General features: G+C 41.0%; 1 protein-coding gene across 5 annotated transcripts in view; it reads right to left on the bottom strand.

Moving 5' to 3' along the window:
* KLHL29 (kelch like family member 29) overlaps positions 1-19872 on the bottom strand; it is a 401375-nt gene that overhangs the window by 41708 nt on the left and 339795 nt on the right. For all 5 annotated transcript variants that reach the window (XM_085218109.1, XM_085218110.1, XM_085218107.1 and 2 more), the window contains 2 exons: positions 13280-13479; positions 7113-7372 (listed from right to left, as the gene is read on the bottom strand). In XM_085218109.1, the coding sequence (XP_085074235.1) occupies positions 7113-7372; positions 13280-13479 (460 nt within the window). The remainder of the gene's footprint in view (positions 1-7112; positions 7373-13279; positions 13480-19872) is intronic.

Below are 19872 nucleotides of genomic sequence, written 5' to 3'. Positions count from 1 at the left end.
AAGGAATGCTCTGTTTCCAATAACCTCTTGCACAATCATACATCCAAGATCACATCCAATTCCAGCTAAGCTCTCTGGTCTGCTTGGTATTCATTCATCACCTGAATTGACTTCTTGGAATTGCAGTGTTTCCTTCAGATTAAACCAAATGGTCTGCTAGCATGGCAGCTGACAGCCTCATAATACGCTGAGAGAATCATGTAGCAAAAAACCTGGTTTGCAGTGCTGGGCTCACATGGTGACTCGGCAGGGGAATGCCACCTGTATAAATCTGATACCGAGCAAGAAGAAGAGAGTAGTCTTTCTGTCTTCCTGAAATAAGGTTTCAATGTGACACCTTTGTGGCAGCACAGCTGACTTAATGCTATAATGTCATCAGTGCTGCATAAAGGGAACTGCTGTTCTCTTTTCCAAACTCTTTGCAAAGCAGCATACAGGCAGGCATTTCTAGCAGTAATACAATGAGATTTTGTTTTTTACACACAGACTTTAAAATCACAGAATTATAGAAGGGCTTGGGTTGCCAGGGACCTCAAGGACTATCAAGTTCCAATTCCCATGCCACAGGCAGGGTTGCCATCATGTATTACATTAAATTGCCCAGGGCCCCGTCCAACCTGGCCTTAAACACCTCCAGGGATGGAGCACCCACAATCTCTGGGCAATCTGTTCCAGCACCTCACTGCATGGAATGATAGAATAGAATATCCCGAGTTGGAAGGGACCCACAAGGATAATGGAGACAAACTCCTGGCTCTGCACAGGACAGCCCAAAAATCAGACCATATACATAAAGATAAATCATTAATCTATTACAGCTGGAATTTACCTGATAGAAAGGCTTAAAAAGCCCTCCATATTACCATCTCATTGACTGAACTCTGCCAAACAAACATTCTAAATTCTCCCAGAGGTCAATGCAGCGGTAACTGGCATTTCCTACTCAAACACCAGCATATGCATAGATGCACCACAAAAGCATGCTGCCAACAATTCAGAGGCTGAAGCTTATAAGAATCTTCCCAAAATCCAATGAACTCCTGACACATACAGCTCTTCAACACACTGATGCAAACACTCACATACAGTAATTCTCTGAAATACTTCTTGGCTATGGCACAAAACAATTTTCTTTCTGGAGGTTCTTATGCAGTGCAAGGTACACAGCTGAGCACCTGTGAGAAGCTTCTTGCATATGGATGTCTTTGCAAGGTCAATGCTTTAGCAAGAGTTGAAAACTAGTTTGTAAATACACTGGAAAATAAGTTGGGAAAGCCACAGAAACTAAGAGACTGAGAGGTCTGGGGCCAGGGAGTTCCTCAAACCAACTGGGCATGGTGGCAATGGGTTGAACGTTGGACTGGGAGATCTTAGTGATCCTTTCCAACCTTAATGATTCTATGAATTTAAACTTGTTAGAAATAATTTAGTAGGCTTTCACTGATGGCTATCTCTCTAAAAAAAAATAATAGATTAATGCAGGAGGAATTTAATGAACTGCAAACTTCACCCACATATTCTTTGTGGATCTCTTCTGCTTTTTTATGCTGCTTCTTCCTCCCATGTATTGCTAAGTGCATGTTCCTACGCTGATTCTGCTCCTGCTGCTCCCTTTTCTTCTCCTTCTCTAAGCCTGTACAGGCTCTGAGTGTGTCTGACTGCCACTAGGAAAAGCTTCATTTAAATCTGAGCTCTTTGAGCAGGCTGTCCCTGTGAAATCACAGTGGTTACCGCTCATCCCTTGCGTTTTTCACTTTCAGAGAAATTGGAGCTTCTTGCACTTTCATTATGGCATCTTTTTGAATTCGTCTGCTCTTCCCACAAATGGATTTCAAAGCATTAGGGTAGTCTAGGCTTTTCAAAGGAGTCTAATTGAACTGTAATAGAGTGTTAGTGCCTAATTCACTTAGGCTCCCTTGGAAGCCATGCCATTCATACTTATTCTAGCACTGCTTTCCCGAAGCTTAATGCTCTTAAGTACATTGATTGATCAATTAATTTCCTATTATGATCAACTTAAGCAATCTGTACATGCTGGCATTGTGTATCAGTGTTTGAATAGATCATTACCTCCTTGTCACCACAGAATTGCACTCATTCCCTCTCTGATTCCTCCTAGTCTTGGAGTGTGTTGGTCTTTTGCATAATGTTGGAGACTCTGTAAAATCTGCATGATGAATTATGCTGCCATCTTAACTGCAGACCAGAGATCTTTGATCTGCTCTCTCACAGTTACCCACCTGCTTGTCCTCCACAGTTTCTTGTCTCCTGTCAATTCTTTTTAATTGTTAAAATACAGCTCATTGGCATTCTTAACATTTTTGACAAATTCTCTTCTCCTTCACTTTTCTTTACCCTCATTTCCACATAGACCGCCTTCATGTAGGCATTGTGTTTGCTCAGACTGATTTGCATGGTCTCAATTTCATCCCCATGGTCCTACAGCTGTCACACCCTCGTTGTACCCTCCCAGCCAACTCCCCTCCTTTGGACTTCAAACATTACAGATATTTATCCTTCTTTAGCTGTCATTAGGCCAAGTCATGCATATTTACATCTTTTAATCTTTCTTTCTCACATCAATTCCTTCACTCTTTTAATCATTTGTGCTGCTCTTCTCTAAATTACCTCCAATTTCTCTATGCATCTCTGGTTCCCAGGCACCATGAAGATGATGTTTAGACAAATCTGCCTCTGAGGACACAAGTTCATAGAAGGCTTTTTTATGCCTTTATAGCACAGACATTTCATTTTGCTGTTGGACACTGTGATTTTAAAAAGGGTTTAAAAGCAGGCACACAATTACACCCATGAAGAGTGCATCAAAAGGTGACTGCCAATGAGCAGAACCTCTGCTCTGTCACTCATAGCTGCAGTAACTGCCACTCTTCCAGCCAGAAACTGCTCAGCTTGTTGAAATATTTGTCCTCTCCTCACATCTTGTCCTTCTTCAGGGGGAGAGGGAAGCTTCACGCAACTAGGCACCTTGTTTTCATAGGCTTTCTGTTATTAATAGGCATGTTGCTGTGTTTTTTATTGTTGGAGAAAACAGATACAACTTTGGACTTGGAGCAGAAAGGTGGGAAAGTTTCCAGTAAGCTTTGGTCTGTCTGTGCTGTGGGCAAACAGCAGATTGCAGCATATCCAGCACCATTACATCTTCCCATTCCACATTGACACTGGGCTCAACTGCAGCATTTCACACCTCTGCTGGTCATTAGCATTGGTGGACATTTACAGCTCGTTATCATAGAATTATAAGGGTTGGAAAAGATCTATAAGATCATCCAGTCCAACCATCAGCTCATCACCCATGCCCATTCACAGAGTTACAAAGCTTGGAAAAGACAGTATAATTATCTATTCCATCCTCAACCCATCCCAGCATGCCCATTAACCATGTCCCCAGGTGCCACATATCAACAGTTCTGGAACACCTTCAGGGACAGTGACTCCAACACCTCCCTGGGCAGCTGTGCCACTGCTTGACCATGGATCCTCCCAGCAGCATGTGCAGAAGACACTGCTTCCCTCCAGCTTATAGGACAATAAATAGGGGAAGAAAGATGAAACAACTGGTCCAAATCCACACAGACAGTGGGGGGATGCATTCAGGTTCAGGCTGGGCCCAAGGGACCTTTGCTGATGTTCAGATGGCTCAGATCATATTGGTTTTCGGACAGTAAAGCCTCCATTACACTATAATTTTTTTTGCATGAGTTTGCCACGGTTGTAATAAGCTTATCAAGGGGATAACTGCTAGGATGAACCCTACAATCTTGTCCACCAGTCAGTTAGAGGAATAAATAGAAAAATAGTAAATTCAGCTTTTCCAGATGTGTCAGCAGGCTGCAGACTTTCCACACAGTGACAAGCAATCAGGAGGAATTCCTGCAACCAGGAAATTACCCAAGTATTCAGGACTTCACATCACAGGCTGCTTCTTTTGGTGAGACTGATCATACGCGACTGCACTCCGAGCATCCCTAAAATAGCTCCATAAACGTTACCAGATGAGCCACCGTGCTGCTTTGATGCTGGATACAGCTATTTACCAAATCTTAGCTTAACACTTATGTCATTATCTGCACTGCTTCTCTGTCTTATGTAGCTGGATCAGCAACCTTTAAAGCACTGTTATTTTTTCTTTGTAACAAGTCTAAGGTGCTGTTTCTTTACAATACCACAGATGCTTTCCCTAATATCATAAGACCTCACATGAGAACAATTTGCAGAATTAAAAGTCAGAGTATAGCTTTTCAACTCATTTTGCAGACAAACTCTGATTCCTTCCCTACCACTGCCCTCCAACCTGATGGTGAAAGACTAACAAAAGCGAAAAGAATCTGATACCCAAAGAAGAGTTTTTAGAAAGGCACAGAAGCAGAAGGTTATGTAACTCAATGCCCTTCCATGAGAATGGGTGAGAAAATCTCCTCCAGAGAGGTCTTTTCAAGGGGAACAGGACCGGCAGTGACACACACGTTGCTGTAACAGCGTAGCTCAAGGTGCTCTGGTGTGGGGAATGGCCACGTTAGCTTCACAAATGTGTTGAGATGTACCCTCAAGTGAAGGTTCACACTATGGGTAGCCCATTTCCAATGTCTCACCACTCTTTTGGAGAAGACATTTTTCCTTATACCCAACCTGAATGCCCCTGACACAACTTAAAACCTCTTGTCCTACTGCTGTTATCTGGGAGAAGAGGCTAGCCCACACCCTGCCACAACTTCCTTTCAGAGAGTTGTAGATAAGGTCACTCCTGAGCCCCCTCTTCTCCAGAGGATAATTATTCTTCTCTTCTGCTTGTGCCAGAAACCTGCCTTTGGGTGAATTGCTGTGCCCTAAAGAAGCTGTGAAAGAGGCACTTACATCACCTGAGACAGAGCTATTAAGAATAAAAACCCTCTAATGTGACAGCAGAGCTTGGCCTGTCAAGTAAGGGCAGATGAAAAGTGTAAAGAAGGTGAGGGTCCTGGAAATCCAGGCCCCAAGAGACTTAATGACCAATGTCTCATCCAGGTGGGCTTTGGGCTGTTTTTGGCTAAAACTCTCCTACCCATAGGTCCCACTAGTCGGCTGCAGAAGCACAAATCCTATTGCTGCTTTGATGTCCCCCATGTGCTATCTTCTGACCCTGAAGAGAGAAAGAAATAATTGAGCAAATCCATCTCACCAAACTGTGAATAAAGTCAATACATCCATGCGCATCTCTTGCAAGAAAGTCGAGCCTGCATCTGTTGTTTCCATGGTTGCTCAGACTGTAAAACTAATGGGAGCTGGGCACTTCCGGACATGGTGGCCCTTGCTGCACATCAAGCACAAATTTTCACTCATCATCTTTATCTGAAATAAGATTATTTAGATCCTTCTTTCTTCCAACCCGCCCTCAGAGCTATTTGTTTCTGAGTACTGAAAATGCAGTAGTCATTTTTGTAAAGATGGTATTTTTCATGGTAAGTATGAGCTCCCACTTTTAGAAAATAAGTACCTGTTTAACTAAGAGCTTTATAATAGATCAAGCAGTGCACAGACTTTAAAAAAAAAAAAAATCAACCAGGAACAACAGCCATCTGAAGAAACTAGCTTAGTGGTAGGATTGGACATGAAAATAGCTATCTATCTGCCTGGTAATCTTTAACATTAATTTATTCAAGACCCTCATCTCTGGATAAATACAAATTAAAAATTAAAAGCCCTTGTAAAGTAATGCATGAAACCAAAGCACCGCAGAGAAATTTGGAGAAGCAAATAAAACTGCTAGCATAAGCTGCAAAGGCTCTGCAGAAGGTGAAAAGAAAAGAAGGAAACTTGGAATTTAAATACAAAAACAACGCAGAAAACCAACCCAACCACAACATGAAAGCAAGAGAGGAGGAGATGGCGGTGGTGAAGAAACCACCACTTAAAAAATAAATTCATAACATCACCGCAGCAGTGCGCAGGAGGAAATATTTTAACCATCAGTTTTGAAAACACAACCCAGACCACCTGATGAGTGACACCTTCTGTTTGCACCAGGCAAACTGACTCCTGCTGCAGGGTTCTTGTGCTCCAGCCCCTGGGAATAATCCCTAAGTCTGCATTAGTTTCGGAGCTCAGAGCTGCATGGAGCTGACTGCTGTCATCAAATGTTAAGCAAGCTGTGAAATACTCCATAAAACCATGTTTTTCAATGCCAGCAAGAGCCAAAAAGTGGTTCATTTCAGTAAATCAATGATATTGTGTAGATGTTATAGGTAATAACAATATCAGGTAATACTAAAAGGCACCTCTGGCATGTGCATGATGTGTATGCAGACTGGCAGTTCCCTAGCACAAAATCTTGCTGAGCTACATTACCTGCTCACACAGGACATGAAAGGTGGAAAAAAGCCCTTGCCAAGGTCAGTCAGCATCTCTGTCCTCCAGAAAGAGAGATCTGGGGTTCAGACCACAACCCACCAAGACTGACTTTCAAGAGCTTCAAGCTGGAGGCTTTTAATTATCACTATGGTAGTCCTCTGGTCCCAAGGATAACCACAACCATCAAACAGTCACTGATTTTAGCATTCATCTGGAGACAGTGCTGGGTGAAGTAACATGCTTAGTTTCTTGAGTAGAGGGCAGAAGGCACAGCAGAGATGGTTGAGAAAGGGCTAACTAATAAATATATAACACTCAGGGGGTTATCTATTTAGCCGACAGAAATTCAGAATCACTTGTTGTGTGCTGAAGCTACACGCATTCAAGACATGCCATCAAAAGAAATACTGATTTTCTGATAGATTTTTATTTCCCACTGTTGCTAAAATGCATCCTCTTCATAAAGTAACATCTTCTACAACTCTAATCCTTCCTGATTTATCTACGACCAAGCTTGCAGCCAGCAGCTTGAAGCCCTAGCTTTGTACAATGCATGTCACAAATGAGATTTTGACTCTAAATGATCAGATATGGGGATCAGATTGTGAAATTACTTAGATTTTGTGCATAGCCTGCATTCCCTTTCTCTTTCTTTATCTGAATTGCCCATCCTATCTCCCTCTCATCCTCACATTCACGGTGATAGTTTCTATTTTAGACGCATTTACGGGAATGGAGCAGAGTGAGGCTGCTGAGATTATTTTTACCTGAGCTCTGATTGCAGCGTCCTTCTTAATCCACTTTATCACTGTTTCATACACCAGCTCCTCTGCTTTGGTGTTCAGGCTGTCATTGGACATATAGGAAATGAAGTCGTCTTTTGAGATATTAAGGATCTCCTCTTGGTTTGCCACCTCTGGGAAAATCTGCAGGGCGTATGCTTTGGCCATGTTGTATAGTTCAGTGCACTGCATGGCTTCAGCCATGGCTAATATTCCTAAGCAGTTGCTAGCAGTCAGCTGTTTCTCTAAAAGGAACAAATAAAAGGCAAGTGAGAATTATTAAAAGCAAGATTCACATTTTTTCACTGAGCTCATGAAAAAATAAATGCCACGGACAGAACTCCAACGCTAATTAATTTCAGGGAGTTAATTAGAAGCAGCACCCTGGATTACTTCAGGACTGGGGCTTAATGTAGAAAATCAAAGTCTGTCTAACAACTGAAGTGGGGTCTGGGAGAGAAATACACTTTCTGTGTTTGCTTTTTGTGTAAACCTTCATACACACTGGGAAAACCCACTGACATAATACTGTCTCAGGCTTCCCAAAGGACAGGAATCCAGCCAAGAGAGTCCTGCTATTCGTACCGCTTACAATGTGGCTTTAAGAAACAGCGAAGATGTAAACGGCAGCGCAGACACTTCAGAATAAATGCAAACAGCACCGAGGACATTTCTGAGGATGCTGCAGTCGCTTTATGATAATTTTTGCCCTGTTCAGCTACTAAGCTACTTCAAATAAAAAAAAAAAAAAATCAAAAAATCCCCCCTCCCCTCCTTTTTTTCAAAGGAACTTTGTTGCTGCTGAATGTGATGACATCCCTTATGCAAAACACAGATTACACCAACGCCTTCTGTTAAATGTTGTGTAGTGAGTTTCAAAGAAAATCATGCACAGAGGAGACAGCATTATCTCCTACCCGGCAAACAGAACTAACAGCACAGTGTGTAGCTTTGTGGTAAAGTGTGCTACACCACACATTTGACTGTACTTTTTTTCCCTTTCAGGAAAAACCCACCAACTTCAGAAATTCATAAGAGGAACTCGATTTTTTTTCTCAGATTCTGTTAAGCAAGCCGCTACTGCTATATTCTTTAAGATGTAAGACAGAAAAAAAAAAAAAAAAGAAAATAGAGGGAGAGACAGACTTCAATAGAATCATAGAATCATAGAATGGCCTGGGTTGAAAAGGACCACAATGATCATCCAGTTCCAACCCCCTGCTATGTGCAGGGTCGCCAACCAGCAGACCAGGCTGCTCAGAGCCACATCCAGCCTGGCCTTGAATGCCTCCAAAAATGGGGCATCCACAGCCTCCTTAACCTGTTCCAGTGCCTCACCATCCAACAGACCACATCAGGACTGGTGGCAGACTTCTGTGCTGCTAGAAAAAAAGTGCATTTGGGCAGTGTCATAGCTCAGTGTGTTATTTCAGAGCACTGGAGAGGAATGTCAGATAGCCCCAAACCTCTTCAAGCACAACTCCCATCGCATTCCCTCCACTGGAAATGCTCAGTGATTTGTCCTTACACTTAGATTCTGCCTTCACCAGGTGTAAAACCTGCATGCTATCTATACATGGCTTTTATTAAAATGGGATTACAACCCTTTTTTTCAGCTCAAAGACACTCCCTTCTGTGTGTGTGGGTTGTTGGTTTTTTCCTGAAAAAAATAAAATTTTTAAAAAATTTATTTTCTTCTGCATATCTAACTATCTTGAAAGAAGGCTATCTCATTTTGCATCATTTGATTGCGCTGACTACAAGGAGCCCATTTCCTCAAGCACACCGGAACAGTGGCACTGCTTTCTGTCAGAAGATTTTGTCACTCAAAGCCTGCCCAGAGACAGGCTGCATACTGACAGCTGAAGCACAAAGCTCCCAAAATTTCTGCTTTTCCACTTAAAAGAACCAAAAATCTCTTCAAAGGCCTTTGGTTCTGTCTGTTGGCAGCAGCTTCGTGTATACATATGGCTGTGGATAAAATAATCACCTAACAGAGCCTCTCATCATTGCTTGGCAAACCTCCAAGTCAAAGACAAATCTGACACTGCCCCACCTCATCCTCGTAAGGTTTATAATCAAGGAAATAATCAGGTTTGACTCATCGTGCATCCGTTTACTAGCACACAATGGAAAAGACCTGCAAGAATGAATCTTTCCCTTGGGAGGCCTAGCTCTGCCTCTGTCAGGGCAGATTCCCATATCTTCCCCAGCTGAGCCTGAGGTATGGGGCAGAAAAAACAGAGCTCACAGCTGATTTCTTTTCATCTGGATAAGTTTCTCTAATTCCTGTATTGTTATGTTGATGCAGCCCTGGTACATTGGATGTCCAGGCAGCTCCACGTATTGCTGCAGAGATTCGCACCTTCTTCCCTGAAACTGCTGGCAGACCCCAAGAGGCAATTTATCTGATAATATTTTGGATCTCCACTTCAGGATGAGCAGAATCATGCCCTACTAGTGCCTGTTACTCTTAACTGACTATAAAGGAAGATTAAATGACTGCTTACCTACAAACTTTACATAATACATTACATAATACAGCCAATCCCAAGCAATCCCAGGGATACAACCAGTCAAAAGCAAACAGGATGAAGACAGCTAAGGACCAATTCTGCCCATCAGGCTGCTAAGCCATTTTCCTTTGGAGCTGACATGGTTACAATGGTCGCTGTTTTTGTCACAGTGACACTTGACTTGGAACAACACATTTTTGTGGAATTTCACCTTGAGTTCATTCAGAACATGACTACTGACACAGCATCCAAGGACGGTTTGTAACAGAAATGACTTTATGGGCTTTAAGCATATCTGATGTAATCTAGCAGGTTCTCACTGGTGGGAGTCAGTGTTGGATATCATATTTGTCTCCATGTAATACTGCAGATCAGCAACCAGTATTCCCAGTTTGTGTTACGTGCAGTTTTGGAATCATGTACTAAGTCAGCATGAGAAAAACAACCAGCAGACTGCTAAGATTGCACTTCTTGGATGGCAATGAAAGGAAGAGCAGAAATAAAGTCCTCTACAGTAGAGTCAGAAGAATTACTGAGTGAGACTGCAGTAACATTAGAATGGAAGATTGGTTGGCACAAGATTGCTCTGTGTGCATTTAGTATTTCACTTAGAGATGGCTTCTAGATGATGACTTAGATATCTTCAAAGTTAGCATAAAACCTGCACTTCTCAGCATACACGATGGTCATTCTGATAGGGATCTTATTTCTTTCTCATTGCTTATGTCATGAACACAAGCAAGACAGGGAAGATTTATGGATGCATTCACTGTCCCAAAGACTTCAGTTCTACAGTGAGAATGTTCCTTTTATCTTTAGTTTTAGTTTATTTTAGTTTTAGTTTATTTTTAGTTTAGCTTTAGTTTCTCCAGCACTGGCCAATGTGGTTCTCCATTTGGCTGAAAATTTTCCACCATGGACAAACAAAAATTACCTACAACATTTTCCTGAATTCGTAAGAACTATAAAAGCCTATTCTACCATTGGGTGCTTAAGTACATTTATGGAGGACACTGGGCCTTCATTAGGCTTTTCTCATAGCTCCCACTCATTCACTTTCTAAACTTTGTGCTTTTCTTCCAGGGCACTGAAGTCAGAGCTCCTGCTCTTTTCTCCATGAATCTTCTCCATGAATCCACCAATTTCTTTACACTGGAAGGAAGTGTATTTGTAAAATTTCAGCAACAGGTAGAAATGCAAGCTCACAGTCTGTTCACTCCTGCAATGGGAGTCTCTGCATCAGGAGAGAACATGGCTATAATTACCCTAGTGAAGTTGGTTAACAAATCTCTTGTTGAAATGGAACAGTCTTCTGAGCACATTTGCAATAGGTTTCTACCAGAAAGTGAGAATAGATTCAAGGTACCTCTGCCCAGAGCAACACTGCTGGAGATGCTCGAGCTGCCTTGACATCATCCAAGAAGGATCCTCCTGGAGCCTCACCATTTAAAAAAGATGATACAAATTTCACCTGGGATGTTGTTATGCTGTGCACAAAAGGCCAATTAATTTTTTCTTTTATTTTATTTCCACTTACCCTTCAACTTCTCTCACAGTTTAGACATGGTTATATATGGGAGAGGATCATTTTATAATAATGAATCTGCCAGAAACCCTAGGAAAAAAACACCCTATTTTTACAATATTTCTGCTTGCTGGGAGGAAGTAGAAGTGGCTGGGATGAAAAGCCATAGAGAAAGCAAAATGCTTTTCCTTAATTTTTTTTTACATGGCAAATGCTATACTATCTCTGCAGAGCAATTCAGTCACAGCTATAAATAAAAATAAGCAATTACACTCCATGAATTCTCCAAATGAGAATACAAAATTCCAGCGACTCCCCATATATCACTGAACTTATAACCAACTCTACTATTTCACACCATAACATGGTTCACTGAATTCAAATATTAAATATCGGAAAGGAGAAATCTCACATTGATTTAGTGAAATAAATGTATTTTGGTTTTGTTTTGAAGCTTTAGAGACCGTGCAACTTAAACACATCTCTTCTTCCTAGAAAGGCCATAAGATCTAACAATGAAAAGTGGTGAAGAGGAGCTGGGGGAAAGCAATGCTACAGCCAGAGCCCTCACTCAAAATGCACAACCAACACAGCGGAATTGCAAAGCATAGTTTTCATTTTGCCATTATCCACACATTTGGCAACAGACGTATAAATGTGACATAAAAAAAAAATGGAAAGAAGAAGGGAATACAATGGCACAGATTCTTTACTGAACGCCTGCAGTGATGCCAGCCTGGTCACACTACTAATCTTGTCAGCAAGCCAGATTAGCAGTGAGAATTAACACTGTAGACAACGGGACTCATCTGAGGACTGGTTTTAAAAGATGAGTGACGTTTTCTTAACTTTCATCTTTCACATGCTGCAATTTGAAGTGTGTATTTTTAGCGAAAATTGACTAGGAAGAACCTATAGGTCATGTGGGCTGAAGATAAATTTGGAGTTCAAATAGAATGACTTCTCCCATACCAAGCCAAGGGTTCAGGGAGTGCAGAAATCAGATGTCAAAAAACATATATATTGGAACGTGGACGTGGGAAGTAAGTCATGTAAGATCAAGATCACATTTTTTTGTGTTAATAAGTTTGTGTTAATCAATAATTTATAAATGATTACTGTCTTGTTAAGTGAAATTATAGCCCTGTTATTAAGTGAGTGGCATGTGATACAGGAATTTGGACCAACATGATTTTCAGTTGAGTTCCACCTCTGCTTCCTGTTCTGCCATGACAGAAACGGGGCTGGCTGGTTCCAATATGGACCAGTAAAGCTCACTAAACTGACCTAGTAACACTGGATGGTTTTGAAACGGTCTGTGCTGGAAGATACATGGAAATGCAAGAGCAGGATGACATGGTGCTGTGGATTAGAAGAATAGGCTTCACATGGGATCATTGGGAATGGACAGAGGGACTGGCATGAGGTTACTCTGTACACTTTCATTGGGACAAACACTCCCCATGCACATAGGGCACACTAATTACCAGAGGAGGGCAGAGGAATCATTCCTATCCATTATTTGTAAGGATATGCATGCATCAGACCTTCTCTCTATACAAAAAAGCAAATCCTGCAACCATTCAACCTGTAGTAGTTCAATCAGACCTTGTTTACAAGAACATCGGAAAGATTTTCTCACAGATGCAGGAAAATTGCAGATCCTGACTCCTTTCTGGGACTTCCCCTCCAACTTCAACATTGTTTGACAGGTGCAACACCCAACATTTGCTGTCACAGTTATAAACAACTTGTGTATTATAGTCATGTCTCCATACAGAGATCAATGTCTGTGAAACAAGGTGTCACCGTGGCACCAATCATAAAACAAGATTCAATAGAAGAGTCTCTCCAAGTTGTGAAAGCTATTGTCACTCACACAACAGGCTAGACTTCTCTGGATTATCTTCTATAAGCCACTTCGTTGGCATTCAATCCTCAACCTAAGTAAATCGTGGTTTTTTTTGTTTTGTTTTGTTTTTGTTTGTTTGTTTTCTTAGTTTTAAAATTACATTTAGTTCTCTCCTAATTATTATAAGAGTTAAAAGGAAGTCTCACAAACCTTAATGTGAAGTAAACCTTAAAACCTCACTGGATGAAATGATTCTTACCTAGAAACGAAACGCAGACTTTACAGAAAGTGTGAAACTGGAACTTGCTGGCAGCTTCCAGGAGAGTTTTTGCATTGGCTGAATCTATGATCAAAGAACCTGTATAAACAAACTCCAGGAGTAATTCCAGGACATCCGCAGTGAGGTTGGACATGGCCAATTCCAGCTTCTCCCCACTTCTGCTACTGTCTCTTGGTGACCTGGTAACAGCAGACAATGAAATTACGAACATTACGCCATCCCCATTTTGTTGGCATTTAGATTAGTGAGGGCTAGAAAATTGCTTTGCACCTCATTATATTTCTTTTTTTTTTTGTTTTGTTTTGTTTTGTTTATGGAACCAAGGAATATGAATTTTAAAATAACTGAACTTAAAACTTTAACTGGATCTGAAAGAGAAGAGTCTTAAAGCAAGTCTTACAAAAAATCTGTTTATTGCTACTCTGCATTTTCATGCAAAAACAGTTGCAAAAGAAAAGGAAAGGAAAGGAAAGAAAAGAAAAGAAAGAAAAACGAATGAGCCAACATTAATGAAAATGAGGAACAGGATTAGCTTTCAAAGGGAAACAATACATTTTAACATCTCGGTTAACATCTCATCTTCTGTGCATAATATAACTGTTAAGGAAAAAAGCCTCTCCAATTTCAAGAGAAAAGGTCATCTAGTTTTTCAGGAATCCAGTACTGAAATAATTTTAAATGTCATGTCCATTTAAAGATACATTTAAAGACCTTTTCATCAGAAATAACAATAATAAATATTAATTTCTACTTAGCTTGAACTTCTCTGTACATCATATTGAAGTGCATATATGATGGATACGATAGGCATTAACAGATAGTCATATAAATCTACATGTTTATTCTAAAAATCTATTGTTCCCTTTAGGCACTAAAAAAAGGAAGCCCTTCATGGCAATTGCTTTGAAAACTGAATACAAGACAAGATAGACAGACAAAATGGTTAGAGCAAAGTAGGGGAAGGGGGAAAACAACAACCAGCTCTGCCACAGGAAGCCAGCAGCCATCCTCTAGGAGTTTCATGACTGTGGCCTATGGTTTTTCCTGCATGAAGTGCTGAACAATTTGGGAAATCAAAGTATCTCCTGCATTTGAAGTGTGGATTAGTGCTTGTGAAATTATTGGACAAAAAGAAAATTATACTGAATTAAAGTAAGGGCCCAGTTCTTAATGCATGGTTGGCTGATGTGTCTGCAACACTAAAGACAGGTTACACCTGAAAGACAAAAGTGATAATAAATTTTGTCACATCAAGGAGGGGAGGGGAAATCTGTTGGAGTAAGAAAATAAATTCTTTTAAAGGTTAGGACCATCCAGCACCTTCTCAAAGAAACATGAACTTCTCCTAGTCACTGGACAGTCAACGTCTGCTCGCTCCAATTCTGCTAGAGTACTTGCAAAAGCCATTGCACAAACAACACAAAACCAGCATACAATTCTGCACGACTTACACGGACTGGCCAAAGCATCACTATTCACAGGCAATGCCAGCTTGAAGCATGAGCAAGTGCACTACCAACCTCCTGGATTCACAAATCTGCCTAGAAAGGTGACGGTCAGACCTCAACTACTATATAGACCAAAAGTAAGTAGCATACTAGCTTCAATTTTATTCCCTTATACAAAAATTATGAATTTGCCACCCCCATCTCCCCACTCCATTTCCAAGTTTTGGGAAATGCTTAAAACGTTCAGTAGATGCATTGTGACTGATCTTCCATTGACTAGTACTGTTCGAGTCAAGCACACTGCTGTGGTTCATGCGATTCTTTACAGGATCAGAGCTTTAAAGATTTCTTTTTTTTTTCTACTGACAGAATGTATATGGTGTCCATTATCACAATGGCACAGCAGCTAGCAGTACTTAATTCTGTATGCATCTCTAAGCAGTTACTCCCATACACAAAAGAAGAGACAAAGAAAAGAAAATTACTTGCCTATGATCACAAAGTAAGTTAGGGGCAAAGCAAAGAAGTAAATGTCATTTTTTTAATTCTAAATCACGAGTTGGTTAGATCCTACTCCACACAGAGATGGTTAAGAATGCCCTAAGAACTGACCATGTTACCTGTGGCATCCTTACAGGCAGAGATGTGAGTGCTACCCTAAGTCCTTATGCTTTATCACACCACAGTATTCTTTCTGAACTGTTGCATATGAATTCAATTTTGCACTCATGGCAGAAAACCTCAGGTGTGAAAACAGAAGAGTCACCGTTTCCTGGATCCTCAAGAGGATGTCACAAAATATTATTTTTTCTTTCGCACGCTCAGACAGCAATAACATTTGCTGTATCTGATTTATCTCCAGTTGTGCACACATCCGCTGCTGCACCCTGGGCTATCAAGATGCCTCCTGGTACCAATGTAATTCTTGCTGAATTGCTTCCAGAAGTGCTTAGTACCTGACAGTGAGTTCACATTCAGGTGGGCTTGTTAATAAGGACATTGCTTAAAATTTAAGTGAGACTTGGAGGGATCCAGCAAGCGACGGAATTGGGCTCTTGGCACTGCGGGAAGCCCCTCTGTAAGCAATTATTTATTTAATGCCACTAATTGCACCGTGCTGGCAATGGCTGTGTGAAGGACTATGTGTGACCCTGTGACAGCTGTCCAGGGAGCTGTGAGTTCTCTCCCAGAGCAGAGCTGAGGAGGCACAAAGGAAAAGATGATGTGACACCCATGCTAGCATAGACTATGTACCGATGTGAGCAACAACTGCAAGCCGCTATTTTTCAGAATAATTAAGTAATAATCTCTTTTACTTTGTAATATACCAAGCAATAAACTGCTGCTGCTGCAATTGATTAAACGCCAAAGAAAAGCTAAGGTGTTTAATCAATCACTAGAGCCACTTACGGCAAATATAATACAAAGCTACAGAGATTATTGATATTGCACAATGAGTCAGAAACGGGGAAGAAAATTATCCCTTTTCCTTCCTCAATGATGGCTGGCATGTGCTGTCCGAGCAGAAAGCACACCAGTGGCATGGCCCTGCTGGACCAAATGGGAATCTGCTGGGAGCTGGTTGGGCACAGCGGCACAGGATGGAAAATGGGGTGGGAGTGGATTGAAGCAAGTTTTGATGGATCCAAAATGAGTTTTTGAAGGAACAGAAGAAAATAGTGTGTGGAAACAGGCTGATGTGACTGATGTGGAAATAGGTTCCAGAAATTTATCTTCTTAAACAATTTCAGTGAAGCAGGTCGTGGAATCCCCTTCCAAGCCTGCCTAGAGCTTGTGAAGTTTTCTGTATTCCTCGTTTTCATTTCTATTAGAATATCATAAAATCATAATGTTTGGAAAGACCATTAAGATCATCTAGTCCAACCATCAATGCATCCCTATCAATATGCTTTCAACGGTTACACTTTATATATCTGAGATTTATCCTTAGTTACCGTGGAGGAACTGCAGTGAATTACTAAAGCTGCATTACAAGAACAGAATTTAGCCTTGTAATACCAAACACAGTTGATTGGGGAAAATATATACGAAAGCAGTGATCCAAATATCTGATCTTGTCTCACATCAGGAGTTTTGTCAGTAGTATCAGTAGCAGCAAACAATTAGAAATGTCCCTCTTAGAAATGCCAGCCCTGAGAACATCATTGACTTCCTGCCCTAAGAGTTGTGAAAAGCTATAGCTTTACTTGGTTCCTGCCCCCCAAGCAAAAACGGTAGGCATTTTGGGGGTGAATAGCCCATCTGCTCAGTGCTTCCATCTCACTTGAAGTCAGGCAATGTACACTTATCGTCCATGGACATCACAGAACGTGGCACAAGCTGCTATTTGCCCTGCGAACTCTGAAGTTTAAATAGAATGATGTCATTTTATTGGCCTTGTAATCATTGCTCATATTATAAAGGTCACAGATTTCATGCTGTGGCAGAAAATCAATAACTCTCCCAACAGCCTCTGGGGGAAAAAGTTGTGCTTCTGAAGAATAATATATAATAAACAATTTTAGTCCTATCTTTATCACTGCTGTAATCTTTGAGAACGGCGACAGTAAAAATCTGGCAAAGGCTGATATATAAACTCATTAAAATTAGGAAGTGATTTAGAACAGGACTTTTAAAAGATTAATCTTGGGCTAAACAGCAAAGAGGTTTGTTTAGGTCTACATTTAAACAAGCCACAAGAGCTCCTTAACAGCTTAATTTTATGGTAGCTGTTGGGGAATTCTTTCAGATTTACAAATCATGTATTTCCCCAGCAAGGTGACAGACCTGAGGAATGTGCAAGCAGAACTGAACCAACAGATAAGCAGGAAGCACATATATACTTTCAGTGGATAAATGGGGTTTACAGAAAAATATTTTGTATTGTCTGGAATAATTGGGCCTGACAAAATAAAGCCAAGGCTTTGAACACGCTCTGGGTATCTATCCTTCAATTTAATTACTTAAACTAAAGACGAAAGAGACACAGGCTGCTTTTTAAAGCAGAAGGTGGCTCAAATTCTTTCAAATAACAGAATAAAACTGATGTCCCTTTCTGTTAACTAGTGTATACTATAGTGTCTAAATACCGATAGCAACAACAACAAAAACAACCCTAAAACCTCACCTGCAAGTGTATCTGACCAAAAGTATGAGTAGAGAAGCTTACATTTTTGATATTTGTTTGCCCTTCAAAATCATCTCCATACATGTAATACAGAAAGACAAGAATCAGTGCTGGTGTTCTCAAGCTAAATAGGGATGCAAGTGAGTTTTTCTGCACCTTGAGTTATAAATACATGTGTATGTATGCCTTCTCACTGCATTATTTGTATCAACACATTCACTTCAGTAGCTTCTGTGTGATTTGGTTCAAAACATTTAATAGTGAGATGCTTTGAGTTGCAAAGCTGAATTTAGAGCCTGGCTAAAGCAGCTGTGTAAGTGAAACATTGCGACAAATGGATGCATTTGTCAACTTATGGTCAATGCTATCACCTCTGATTCGAGCTTCCCTCATGGGTTGGACATGCTGTCTTCAGCCAGATCCCAACATGACTGACTAACCATTTGGCTACAGCCTCACTCCATTTTAGATGAAAAGCAAAGAGCTACCTTTTCCTGGTGCAGATGCCAGCCAACTCTCTGTTTACAAGCTACAGTCACAACGTCAAAACAAATTCTGGATGTTCAAAATGGAGCCATCTGCACAGGATAAACATGAAAAATGTGAAACGTTTTATGTAAATGTACGTTACTGACTAGGAACAGTTGGTTCAACTTCCTCCCAGACTGCCTCACTGGGAACAGGAGGCCTAACACAGTTTGTGACACCTATTTACATCGGAAGCCATATGACTCACTGTGCTGTGGGCTCAAAGGTATGATGTAGATGGTGCTGACATAAGTGATTATCTTGTAAAATAAAGTCTCTCTCAGAATTACCATTGCTAAAACTAAGAGCAGGTGGCACATGGGACTTGGTGAATGCCTTTTGCTTTCTCCCTACCCACAACCCATCAGCTTGCAGGGAGCCTGCCACCATTACCTGCTGCTTACTGCAGGAAATCATAGAATCATACAATGGTTTGGGTTGGAAGGGATCTTCAAGATTATCTAATTCCAACCCCCTGCTATAGGCAGGGACACCTCCCTCTGGCCCAAGTTGCTCACAGCCCCATCCAGCCACGCTAGGCAACCTGTTCCCTTCCCAAATCAGACTAGTTCTGTAATTCAAATTGAAGAAACAATGGTATCTCTGACTATAATTATCATCACAAAATGGCTTAGATTGGAAGGGACCTTAAAGATCATCTAGTTCCAATCCCAAATTCTATCGCTTAGGATGTCATACAGCCCAGGAATCACAATAACCTCCACAAAAAGGACAAGGTTTAGCTTATAGCGCTCTACAGGATGGCCAGCATGCGGGCAGGAGCTCCAGCTCCATCCCAATATGTGCTTCTGAGGCACATATTTGGGGCTGGTCTCTCCCTCCGTGGAGCAAAGCAGTGCCCTGGCCTGGCAGATGTCTGTTGGCCTTGTCACTTTGCGTGCTCCCAGAATCTGCCCCATAGCATGACACCCTGATCTTGTTAGCTTCCTTTCATAACTGGAAACATCAATGTTTACCCTTCATTAATTCTTTCTCCATTCCACTGGAGCAAAATATTTGCTACCAAGATAGGGGGAAAAAAAGTCAAATTAAATTGTTTTGTTCCCTCTTCAGTGTTTTGGTCTATAAAAAACAGGAAATCCAAGATTTTTATGTAAGATGAAACACTTAAATGAAGGAAAGCTTCATCTTTTTATCTCGGTCAAATTATTTTGATTACTGAAAAAGGACTCCAGACTGGGACAGGCAGCTTCTCATGAGGCTTAAGTCTGTTAGCTATGTGCTCATTAAAAACTCCTGTTCAAGGCTATACAATTTAGGCTGAGCATCTTGTTTACTGTGCAACACAACCCTTATAGCACTGAAATTCCAGGCAAAGAGAGTGCCGTTTGCTGCATCTTAACTGTCCACTACTTGACTTTTCATCGTCAGAGTTGTTAAATGGTTCAAAACTCACAAGTCTATTTATCTTGGGAGATAAAACAAGAAATTTAGTTATATTCTACCCA

This window comes from Meleagris gallopavo, chromosome 2 (assembly GCF_905368555.1).
Source record: "Meleagris gallopavo chromosome 2, MGAL_WU_HG_1.1, whole genome shotgun sequence".
Taxonomy (NCBI): Eukaryota; Metazoa; Chordata; class Aves; order Galliformes; family Phasianidae; genus Meleagris; species Meleagris gallopavo.
Note: the sequence above shows the minus strand (reverse complement) of the source record. Positions and strands in the feature narration are given on the sequence as shown.